Source organism: Pygocentrus nattereri, chromosome 20 (assembly GCF_015220715.1).
Source record: "Pygocentrus nattereri isolate fPygNat1 chromosome 20, fPygNat1.pri, whole genome shotgun sequence".
NCBI lineage: Eukaryota > Metazoa > Chordata > Actinopteri > Characiformes > Serrasalmidae > Pygocentrus > Pygocentrus nattereri.
Window position 1 is genome coordinate 13,222,327 of NC_051230.1, and position 12,826 is coordinate 13,235,152.

Consider the following 12,826-nt stretch of genomic DNA (forward strand, 5'->3'; position numbering starts at 1 on the left):
TTACAAGCTTTGTCAATTCTCACACATATGTTTGTAGTGACTCTCTTACAAAGAAAAAATTAAAAAAATATTTTTAATAGATGTTATGAGTGTTACCAGGTGGTCTCAGCAAGCAGTTTGAAAGACAGTAACAGTAACTATGGAAGACTTGTCATTATTTTGCAAATTGTCATTAGCAAAGAAAGGACAAAGAGAGTTACTAAACTAAGCTTTTCCCCACAAAAAAACAGTCTATAATGGTGTAATTCCTCTCCAGCTTAAATAACACAGTTTGAGAAACAATAACACAGAGCAAGAGCACATGTCATATCCAGGCCCAAGAGCTGAAACTACAAAATTATTTGCATGCAAAATTATGACAAGTCCAGTGTCCCTTAGTTACTGTTGCTCCCTTAGTTGACTGCTGCCATCATTACAGAAAGTCCACCAATAACACGCTTTTGAAATGCTAGTACTAACTTAGTGCCTGGTTGTAAGCGTTGAACATTCCATACAAAACTGGATGCTAAATACCCAAACATTAACAATGCAAACTGAATATGTAATATGCAGTATTTTCAATATCTACAGTATCTATTGTCCTTTTTTTTGGTGTAATCCTGCCACATTTGCAATGTCCTACCTCAGTTTGTTTGTTTAGCTGACACTTACATACAGTATCACTTACATATTAATGGCATACTATTAGTTTGATTTATAATAGTTACCAAATCATTTATAGTAATTAGTGAATCATTTATAGTAGTTACTCAGTTAATTACAGTAGTTTCTGAATCATTTATGTAGTTACTGAATTATTTAAAGTTGTTACTAAATTATTTAGCATTGTTACCAGAGGTGGACGAAGTACACAAATTATGTACTTGAGTTAAATTAGAGATACCCAAGGTAAAATATTACTCCAGTAAAAGTAGAAGTCCTTACTCTAGACCTCAACTTGAGTAAAAGTACAAAGAGTATTTGCCTTCAAATGTACTTAAGTATCGAAAGTAAAAGTACTAAAAGATTAATTATGGCTCTGATGTCCTGTTATCATTTTTGTAACAAGACTCACTTCATGAACTCATTTTAGGTGAAAATCCTCCAGTGTCTCTCTTGGTAAACCAGTCTTTTAATAGAATGTCATTAATTAGTGATGCTGACATCTATTAAAATGATCATAAGCACAAAACACTGACGGTAAACAGTTTCCATCAGGGAGAACCGAGTGGCTCTGAAATCACTTTTACACACAAGCAAAGTTTCAGTTTAAGATTACTTAATTAGTTACAAAATTGGTAACAAATTAAATTAGTTACAAATTGAATAAAAACTGGCCTTAAACTCAGGATCACAAATAAGTTTTCCTTTACTGTATTGATCTGTAGGTCTCTGTTCATAAACATAAACTAACCGAAACTAATTTACTATAAAATGAAAGTTTGTATGAATTCAGAAAAAAAGAAACATGCCAGTCACGACTGCATATGTGTACATTTTTCTATATTGTGGTCTATTTACACAAAGTTAGATTAGTTCCATCATTTAGGTAGACATATGTGCTCCCAAATTTTTATGCTGCTGCTCTGACGTTGAACTATGTGCTTGCACTAAGTTGGTATGACCAACAGGTCAAAACAAGCTCAGGACAAAGTGACTGCTGTGTCCTGATTGGTGTTCTTGTTTTGCACTTCTTTTGTTTTGACATGTTACGTTTTTATACACACAAAAACCAAAAGGAACAACAGATTTCTCAAAATGTAGTGGAGTAAAAAGGAAGATATTTGACTATGAAATGTAGTGGAGGGAAAGTAAAAATTTGCCCAAAACGGAAAAACTTAAGTACACATACACAAAAAACTACCTAAGTACAGTAACAAATTACATTTATTTAGTTACTGTCCACCACTGATTGTTACTGAATCATTTGTAGTTGTTATTGACACATAAAATGACAACATCATTTTATGATTTTTTTTCCCATTTTTTTTTTACTTAGTCATGTATAACGGTTTCTGAATTACTCATACTGAATTACTCATAGCTGTTACTGGATCATTTACAGTATAGTCACTGAATCATTTATAGCTGACCTGAACCATTTATAGCTGTTTCTAAACTGTTAATAGTTGTTAGTGGATAATAAGTCTAATGGTTTATAGCCTGCAGTTTAGGGGGTTACAATAACAATCTGTACACATATAGCACATAAACTGCATGTGACACATGATCGTATGTCTTTCATATATAACACATGGGCAGGATGCATCCTATTTATGCCTGAAACCAGCGCAAAAAGCCTAGTACATCAGGCCCTCAGTCTTCTTTCACTCACCCATAATCCCACTTCATTCGTTACATGCCATAAAACTGTTCCCCATGAACTAAGAGACCTGTAATGAGCCAAGCAACAAAAGCCTTGGACTCCATTTCTACAGGAGATTAGACCATATTATATAATATTTACTTCTTCTCTCCCCTCCTCGATCATCCCTCATTCTCCCCAACCCTCTCTCTCCCTCTTTCTTTCTCTCTCGGGAGGCCATGCCAGTCTGTACTCAAAGTTCAGGTTCCTTCATGAATAATCCGGCAGTAATGCCTGTGAGACTGAGCCAAGTGACAGTATCTGCTTTAAACACATGTGCAACAAAGCGGCACAAGGGCGAGGAGGATGCAGTACACTCACATGTGCGCACAAGCGCACACACTCGCCACCCTTATTAGGAACACCGTCCTTGGCAGACAAGACGCTTGCCCTTTGTTGGAAGGTGCATGTAAAAATGAGGGCAGTTTGAAATGGAGCTCATGTAGCTGCTAGACAAGGTGCAAGAGGCCCTTACGGCAGCCTGATAGTCTTCAGCATGACAGCTCAGAATTGAGGTCTGGAGAGAGGGCTCATCCACCGTCGCCCACAGTCACCCCAATGCATAAATATTTATACCCTCAACAAGCTGAAGAAGAAGAAGAAGAAGAAGAAGAGGAGGAAGAGGAAAAGTGCGCAACCTCAATCAGATGACTTAGGCCACTAGTGACAGTAAATTACTTTACCATCAGGCTGTGTAACTTACAACCTACAAGAAAGTATGAGTTGCACTGCACATGCACAATGCACTTGTCTCAAAGGCAGCAGTTACACGTAATGCTACACAGTAGGGCAGTAACTGTTAGATGACAACGTTGATTAGTTAAGTTGACTATGTCACTTATGGAAAAAGTGGATGTATAAATGCTCCACAATGCTCTGAATCTCATATGATGAAAATGATCATACCAAATAATTGCAATATGAAGCAGGAAGTGTAGGGGCAATATGGCTTCTTTTATTTCATTGCACCATAAAAGAAGAATTTCTTATCGTAGGCATTGCAGAACTTTGAATGGTGGAGGTGCTGTGATATAGGGCAAAATAAGAATAAATGTTAGCATGCATAATGGCTTATTAATTAAAGGGGACCAGTCAAGCTTTCATATAGCCTTTGAATTTCCCAGTCCTTTAAATACAAAAATCAGGACATTATGTAGTAACCTTCTGAAGATATCAAGCTTTTTTTATTCAAGAATTTATTCGAGAACCAATAAATTGATTCTTTCCTTTCTCTCAGAGTTCATTTGGCTGGTGGGGGCATGGCTATACTGACATCGCACAGCATGACCTCAAATAATAGTAAAATATAATAATTGTGGTAACACTTTATATGGATAAACCACTGTGGATGCTTTGTCAATGCTTACCTTACATCTAACTTGCATTCAATTAACCATCTAAATTCATCTTAACTTTCTCTAACCCTGCTGCTAATCCTGACTTAAACTCAAAAACTAAACTAAACCCTAATCCTTGTTTGAAACCAATTCCTGGTCCTAATCTTAACCAGGGCTGTGAACATGTTAATGCTCACAATTAATGTGAAAACCTTAATGTGTTAATTTTGTTTACAGCAAGTAATCATACTACTAAATTTTATGCTGATTTCCTCCTGTAATTCCCACATGGATTTACTGAAAGGCACAAACATAGATAACATGATGGAAGGAAATGACCCCTGCTGTGCTGAACGCTAAGTTTCGTTTTTAAAAGTTTCCAGATGGAATTTAAGATAAAACTAAACTTCCTTCTGGAACTGGATGATTAAAGGTCACCACGATAGGAACTAATAGCCCTCACAATATGATCACAAAATGAAGTGGCTCTCCATAACAAAGAGTCTGTCTATGTTTTAGCCAAGTGCTGTAAAATAGTTACACATTTCAAACACAGTCTGGCGAGCACAGCAGAAATGAAAGTTCAGCAAGTCTTTCATGGTCAAGAAGAGGAGACACTCGTCCAGAACGTACCCAAATGCTGGAATTCAATTCTTGAATTGATAAAGTGGGTCCAACACAACAAAGACACACTGAAGGCAACACTGCCACAGCAGAAGCACCTTTTCACTGCCATACAAATCATGAATTCTTTAAATTGTTTTATCTCCCCTAAAAATACAAGTAAATACTATTTAAACGTCATGATTAAATATGATTAATCAAAATATTATTGTCATTAATTAGATTTTTTTTATATCAATTGACACCACTAATCTTAACCCTAACACTGTTCAGAATCAACAGAGTTTCACAAGATAGTTTGTTAACATCTACAGGGGGCTATTCAAATAATGGGACAAAACTGTCAGCTGCTGACCCACAGAGCCTGTTTATACCTTGCATTCTCAGGATCATATGTGGATATATACTTTGGTTGGGTTTCATTTACATTTTCACTAAAATGCATTTTGTTTGACAACATAAGACCTGATTTTACTTTTCCCAAGTAAAAAACACATCAACACTCTTTACTTGTGTTTATTTATTTTTTCCTGTTGTGATATCATAGTTGACTTTTTGACAAGTTTGGCTTGTATGCTTTCATCTGCTGAAAGAGGGAAATCTCCAGCCTTGAATATTGTCCATCTTTTGTTTCATTGTTTATCCCCTCACCCTACTAGTCAGCACTTGGCAGCGCCTTTCCATTCACATAACTGTATACGGATTACAAAAAAGCATTCTATTTACAGTTCTATTAAACTCCTTCAAGGTCTGTCTCTGACCACGTTCAAATGAAGTTGACTGATCTGATTATACAATGCATACTGGGGCTATTTACATCTAGATTTTCATGTGGTCAAGTGATCCGAACTTGATCCAATTACTGAAATCAAATGTTGATGCAAGATGTAAACGGGCCCATGCAGTAAATTAGTCATAGAAGAAAGTGGTTACTGGAAAAGGTGCACAAAACCTAACAAAAGGGGTTCCATAAAGCTCTGTAATGTTTATATGACATATGTGGGCATTCTGACATGGAAGTTAAAGGAAATGGTAAAAGTGTTGATCTATCATTTAATATTTCATGGATTAATGGATTATGGGAATTTTTATCACTGATTCTCTAATTCACATACAAAATGATCCAATCTTGTCTCCACCCCCTTTACTTGCTCTTTACCCCCTTGCCCTCTTTTGAAAGCCCCCAACTTTATCCATAGAAACAAACACTCCATCACTAAGAGAGCAGGCAGAGAGAAGGATGAACATACTGAAGCTTCCAGCTGTGGAGAAACACTAACATCTGAAAGTTGTCCAAGTTGTGTTGTAGTGGGGAGGGGGAGGTAGGGCAGGTAAGCACACTGACCACCACCCCACTGCCATGGGACATCTACAGGCAATGTATCCACAAGACATCCATAAGACATTTCACAATCAATCATTGGGGCAAGATCACTGATAGCTGACCATTTGCAGTCTTGGGTTATGTAAAGGTTACTCTGAAATGCATATTTGAACAAGCCAGAGCATTTTTAAAAAAACAGTTAACACCATGATGACGCATTGACACATTAATAACAAATTTATAAATTGTTAATGACACTTTTTTTTTTAATGCAGTTTGTATCTGTATAGTGTTGTATGGACATATTGTATGGATAATGTATGTTGTTATGACAGAAGTCATGACTACAGCCCTCCTGTTTAAATGGCTTTTAAAGTGATGAAAACATTATCTTCAGCACACTACGCTAAATGGTGCTCACAGCAGAACTTTGGATAAATGAACACGCAGTAAACTAACAAAAGCAATAGCAAAGCAGAAAACAACAGCTCCCCTTGAGATCCTCTGCTGTAACATGAGTCTCTCATTTATATAGAGTGCAATTAATTGTGAGTTATCAGATTGATCACAAGTAATTGTTTTAATAGTCCTAGTTTTCTCTTGTATCGTCTCACGTTAAAGATGGCAGGATATTTCAAATGAAAACAGTAGCTGTGTTCCAAAGCCTAGGCTGCTTTCTCAACCACTACATGATAGCAGCCCGTTCCAAAAAGAAGGACCCTTCATATATAACCTAGACATACAATCTACAATCTAAGTGATTTCAAATGTGCATCAGATGTATCCTTCCAGGCCTTAAGTTACCTACAGTTCTCTGTGCACAAATGGCACGAAAGAAAAAAAAAACCCAGCACCACGAAAATGGCGGAAAACAAAGCCAGTGGAGGAGAGCTTGTTTTAAAATGCAAGTTGTTCGATTACTTGAATTCATTTTTGCTACCTCATAATTGTAAAATGACTGATTAATTAAAGCATTCATCCATATATCCTACATCACCCATATATCCTATTTTATTTAGAAGTATTTATATACATATGTAGTTTATCATAACACATAAGAACATCTACATTTTTGAAGAAATGAAAAAGCTACAAACACAATGCAACAGACTCCATTTTCTCTCACCAGTTCCCTTACAGGTTTTGCACCGCTCTGGTGATGTCACCACGCAAGTTGTTAGGACTGCTCCATTTGTGTGATCAATAGGCTACTAAAAAGGAGTCTTCATAGGACAGTCCTACACTGTTAGAAATAAAGGTACCATGCAGGTACATGATTCATTCATCAAGGTACAAACAGTGCAAACGTTCCCTCAAACGTACAATGGTGGTTTTAAGGACCAATTGTGTGCCTTAAATGAGTTTTTCCCAGTGGAAAAGTAGATATTTTTATCTTCTTATAAACTAATGTTTTAAAACAGAACCATTTATTAAAAAGCCTGGCGATGAGACGGGGTGTGTGGAGTCAATACATCTTAGAACATATCATTTCATTGGATTATGGTACAGTCATGTTCCCTGACTAAAGGTACAGAGATGTACCCCTGAGAGTACTACCACAGTGACAAGAAGGGGACTGCCCCAGTGACAGTGTCAGACCTTTCTTTCTGAGAGTGTACCGATGACCCACCCTACCTGGGCTGCAGCCTAGGCTTTGGAACGTAGGTAGTGTTTAAAAGCAAACTGACATCTTTTTGGCCAAACCGAGGCAGCACAAAGCCTCTTTTATTCTGATTCCACACCCTAGCTCTGAGTGGTCCACTGCACAAAGAGTTTGCTTTAAGTACACTTATGACAGAATGCTCAATGGTAGTTTGGATTTGTTTAGTTCTTGTGTTGTTTAAAGAACTGTCAGCTAAAGTGAGCTAGTGACATTTAAGCTATACACAAATGGTACAAATGGAAATATTTCAATCCAGAAGATGGCAAACTTTAACGGTATAGGTTGCACTGCACTGTCAGTCAACCAATAGTGAGATAAATTACACACACCTAAAATGCAAAGATGAATCTATGAATAAACTTAACAGTCAAGCATAGATTACCTTTTATGCTGCTTACACATAGCAAACAAATGTTAAAACCCCTGTGTTTTCATTTTTTATTCATAACAATATAAAAGTGTTGTCAGATACTGAAATTACATTCTTTAAAAATGTGGACATTTAAATAGCAAAACTTTATAAAATGCTTAAGGCTAAATCTAATTACAGCTTTTCCTTGGTACAGGCAACACAAACCAGACCAGGTTATCTATAAAGTGTAAGCTGTAAGTAACTAACTACGAGCCACAGTCTTCTTCATACTTAGCAAAAGTGCTTGACACACAAGTCAGGTTCCATTTGCAACTTGGCTCTAGAAATGGCAAACTCTTCAATATGTCCTTTGAGGAAGCTCAAAGAGTATCTGATTTTAAATCCAACTCCAAAACTTCTTTTGGTGCTCCCCAATGGAGGAGCACTTTCTACCGCACTCTTTGAGCAGAGGGCGCATGCTGGGAATTTGTCATGAAGAGAGAAAAAAGACAAAACTCACATACACAGCTGGAAACAGACGAAAAGGTCACACAAGATACAGCTGTGATCCTCAACACACACACACAAACACAGACACATTCCCAAAAGGCAGTCCTTCATGCCGTTAACATATTCATTTACAAAGGAGGAACATGGAGGGACATGACAGGATGCAGGTCCAGAGTATGTACATAAAGAGAGACACAGACGAGAGAGAGAGAGAGAGAGAGAGAGAGAGAGAGAGAGAGAGAGAGAGAGAGAGAGAGAGAAACAGACAGAGAGAGGCAATAGGGTGAAAGAGGGCAATAGAAAGTTAGAGGAAGAAAAAGTGAGAGGGGAGAGAGAAAGAGAGTAATATGTGTGAGAAAGAGAGATGGAAAGTGAAAGAGTAAAAGGGAGTGATAGACAGAAAACTGAGAATGAAAGAGGTGAGGCAGAGTAAGACAGAATAAAAGAGAAATAAGAGTAAGTGAGAGAGAATGAAAGATGAATGAGAATTGAAAGGGAGTCAAAGAAAGAGATGGATTGAGAGAGAGAGAGAAAATGAGATGGAAAGAGAGAGTTTGGAAAAGAGAGACAATAATAAATGTGAAAGAAGTGAGTTAGAGTAGGACATAATGAAAGAGAGATATAGTAAGAGAGAGTAAGAGAGAATGAAAGACCGATTGAAAGGGAGAGTCAAAGAAAGAGACAAAAGAGAGAGAGTGAGAGAGAAAGAGAGAGAGAGAGAAAAATGAAGAAAGAAATTGATGGGAAGTAAGAAGGGAAGACATCAGGAAAGAGAGACAGAGTGAAATACAGAGAGAGAGAGCAAGAGAAAGAGCAAAGAAGTGAAAAGAAAAACAGAGACAGAGTGAAAGAGAAAGAGAGAATGGGTGTGACAGAGAGACAGAGGGAGAGAGAGTGAAAAAGAGAGAGACATTTCACTCTCTACACACATCATCATCCTGTTACCTGTTAGCGAGCAGCGCTCTGAAGGTCACCTGACTCAGTCTCTGATTGGATGGCAGCAGTTGGGCCCAGTCCCACTCCCTCTCACTCAAAGCTGACTGTTGACAAACGAGCATTGAGTATTGTTAGTTATTAATCAGCGTTAATACGATAAGAAAATTACTGCTCAAGCTGGGCCGGACTAACTAAGAAGAAGGGGGTCCCGGATGAGACCCCCCCAACAGAATCTATCTATCATGTCTGCACAAGAAGGTTTTTATTCCAATAAGACAGCAATTAATTTATAAATCCATTTGGGGAGGGATGTAGCCATCATTTATAAAAAGATAAATCAATTTTGTGAGAGGAGTCGTTATTCTTCTAGCTGTTGTTCATGGCAAGCTGCCCGGTGCTTTCTTTCTTTTTTCCCTTCGTTTTCCCAGCAAGCATGGGTAGATTGGCCCTTTGTTAGGAGGCAAATAAAAATCCGATTGCTTTGATTGCCAAAATGTCACTCTTAACTTCAGGCAGAGTTTTTATCGACGAAAGGAGAAGAATGCTATGGCCCCTCCTCCTCCCCTCCTCGGCTGATTGATGGATCGTCACTTGTTTTTTTCTTCCCTCTTCTTCTCCTTCTTCTTCTCTCCATTTGATTTGACAAACAGCACAGCCACCTGAAGCCGGGAAGGCTTTTTAATCATCCTCTTAATAGGGTGCTTTATGCAAAGCAATGCAAACGCATGTGATAAGCAGAAAAGGATTACGAGTGCTCGAGCTAGCGCAGAACAATAGCTGAAGTATTAGCCTTTAGGCTTAGGAAACGCACAAAAAAACTCAGCGCAGAACAAAAAGAGAATGAAAGCACAAAGTTCTTCTCCTATAGATGTCTTTCACTTATTGACCTTCAAGGCAACGTCTCATGACACAAGTGCAGAAATCTCCTGCCTTCAATCCAAAGCCCAAAGAAGTTCAAGGAGACCGAGATATCTCGTAATTAAACCTTCAATATATGACGTCTTCCTCGCACCACAGGGGACGTGGGTTTGTTATTTTTTTCTTTATTTAATTCACAGCCATATCGTACTTGATGATTTCACCTTTTCAAGCATTTTCAAAAGTTTCTCCTCTCTTTGCTTTTTGTTTTAACCTCTTTTTTTTCTCCAGCGTTTCAGCTTTGTCTCCCCTTCACACTTAAAATATTGCTGTGGGACCAGGCAACCTATGGAGAATTGGGGGAGTTCATCCCAGAAAAGCACTTTAAAGCCTCTCGGTTCCTCTCCGCCGTTCACCTTGCCAGCTCCGCTTTGGTGGCCTTGACGAAAAGCTACACATGTTCGCTCAAGCAGAAAGAAAGAAAAAAAAAAAAGAAGCAAGAAATAGTTCATGGCATAAATGAACTGCTTTAAATAAAAGTTGAAGTCAATGACACACCAGACAAATGACATGTATTTAAGGAGTCAAGAGGTGGAGAAAAAAGTCTCTGAATGATGTGAACTGTAGGAAGAAGAAATATACACTGTATGACCAAAAGTATCCAGACCTACTTTTAGGTGCACCCATTATGGACACAGGTGTTCAGTTTTAGTTTACATAATGTCAATTGAAAAAACTGCTAACAGAATGTGATGCTCATTATAACCCTTGGTTCACCCCTTTTCTGTATTTTGTTATTTTGTAGTAATGTTGTTTGCTATCCAGTTCTGACCAGATGAGGATGGGCTCCCCTTTTGAAGTTTTGTCCCTCTCAAGGTTTCTTCATCTTGCTTTTAGGGAGTTTTTCTTTGCCACTGACACCACTGCTCATGGATTTTTTCATGGACCTGGATTTTTCTGTAAAGCTGCTTTGTGATAGTGGTTGTAAAAAGCTCTGAGTAAATAAACTTTGGTTAAATAAACTTAACTTGCCTCGACTCTGGAGCAACCACACACGAGCCAAAGGTTATACCACTTGCACATTTTTGAAATTACTCAGATTCCTGTGTCCTTAGATGAAAAGAAAAGAATTTTTTTTTTTTTTTTAAAAGTTGTGTAATGTGGTGCAGTGGTCTGAGAACTCATCCCAACATGAGGAGAATATGAGTTTGAGATCTCACAGTTGCCTCTACTGGATGCCAAAGAGAACATGCCTGGTGTGTTTATTGTGTGATTAGAAAGAGCAAAAACAAAATATTTATTGTTTACTTAACTGAAAAAGAATAATTTGAACTTAAAACTTGAACTTAAGATGAACTTAAGATGAAAGTTTGAGATCCAAAACTAATAACCCAACATCAGTACCTGACCACACTAATGTTCTTGTGGCTAAAGGCAATCAAATCCTCACAACAATGTTCCAGCATCTACACTGCAGCCTTCCCAGAAGAGAGGCTGCTCCTGCAGCAGAGTGGACACAAGGGGTTCCTGAGAGGTGCAATCTCACCCTGCATTCACATTAGCAGGTGACAGAGCAAACAGTAGTTTCCTATGGATGTAGGCAATTTATAACAGCAATTTATCAACAACAAGACCTAATTGAAATGCTTCCTTTCTTTCAACTTAATGGCTCCAACAAATTCCAGTAGTAGACATGGGGCTCCACGGTCTCCAGACTTTACTCTCTGAACTTTGTTCCTACCAGCATTTTGTTCGTATTCCCAGTAGTTTCACTCAAAAAATGGAAGAGAGAATTATAGTATGTCACTGTTTCCCATTGCTTTCTGAAGAAATGTAGGATGAGCAGAAGACTGTGAGACTTTTGGACACCAACCTGATCAAACTTAGCATGGTCGATGTGGTCAAAGTAATACAGCGGGTTGAAAGGAAGTGGTAGACCGCTTTGTGAGCTGACCGCTGAGGAGAACCGAACTGAAGAAAGTCCCTCGGGAAATGATGTACTGGGGTCTTCAGCAGAGGCTAACTTAGATCTTAACAAACCCTGCAAAAGACAGAGGGGGGAAGAGGTGAGGAAGAGATAGAGAAACAGAGAGTAACAAAGAGAGCGACAAACAGAGGGAGAGCAAGAGAAAGAGAGACAAACAGTGACACAGATACAGACAAAGAGAGAGACAAAGAGAGAAACAGAGACAGAGAGAGGTAGAGAAAGACAGAAAGATAGAGCGACAGACAGAGAGAGCAAGAGAGCAATTAATACAGAGACAGAGAAAGAGACATAGATGGAGAGACATACACAGACAGAGAGGGAGAAAGATTGAGAGACATAGATGGAGAGACAGACAGAGACAGAGAGATAGACAGAGACAGAGAGAAAGAGAGAGTGAGAGATGGAGTATAAGCGAAATAAAAAATAACACTCCTCTTTAGGTGTAAAGTTTGGATGGTGGGAAGGACAAAGATATCAAAGATCACCCAAACCTGAATTAGTCTAGACATACATTATTATTAGACTACATTTGAAAACTACCCATTAAACGGTAAAATTAAACAGGAATCTCTACAGGCCTATTGAACACACCAGTGGACAAATGAGTACATCTCTACAATTATTCCATATCCAATTTTGGACATAATGGACATTTCTTTTCTCTCTATTCCCTAAGTAATTGGCCTGACAATTGTAGAAATTAATCAGTCTATCTAGAATAGGATTTGGAAACAGGACATTTGAAGAGGACAGAGATATGTATAGATGTGACACAAAGAAACACGTCACTCAAGAACTGAAATAAAACTTTAGTGAATCCTCTTTCTGAACCAGCGCACCATTCACAAAGACATGCTGCCTACTCACATACCATGAAGAGAAGGATTTGGA

The 12,826-nt window shown here is 38.2% G+C and overlaps 1 protein-coding gene across 7 annotated transcripts in view; it reads right to left on the reverse strand.

Annotated features, from left to right (window-relative positions):
* The window catches only part of kiaa0825 (KIAA0825 ortholog), a 180,071-nt gene that overhangs the window by 86,506 nt on the left and 80,739 nt on the right, over positions 1-12,826 (reverse strand). For 6 of the 7 annotated variants that reach the window (XM_017691132.2, XM_037531364.1, XM_037531363.1 and 3 more), the window contains exons 18-19: positions 11,822-11,989; positions 9,100-9,194 (exon numbers count right to left, since the gene is read on the reverse strand). In XM_017691132.2, coding sequence (XP_017546621.2) covers positions 9,100-9,194; positions 11,822-11,989 — 263 coding nt within the window. Of the gene's footprint in view, positions 1-8,035; positions 8,124-9,099; positions 9,195-11,821; positions 11,990-12,826 lie in introns of those variants that run through there. The other variant, XM_037531362.1, reaches the window with a different exon arrangement.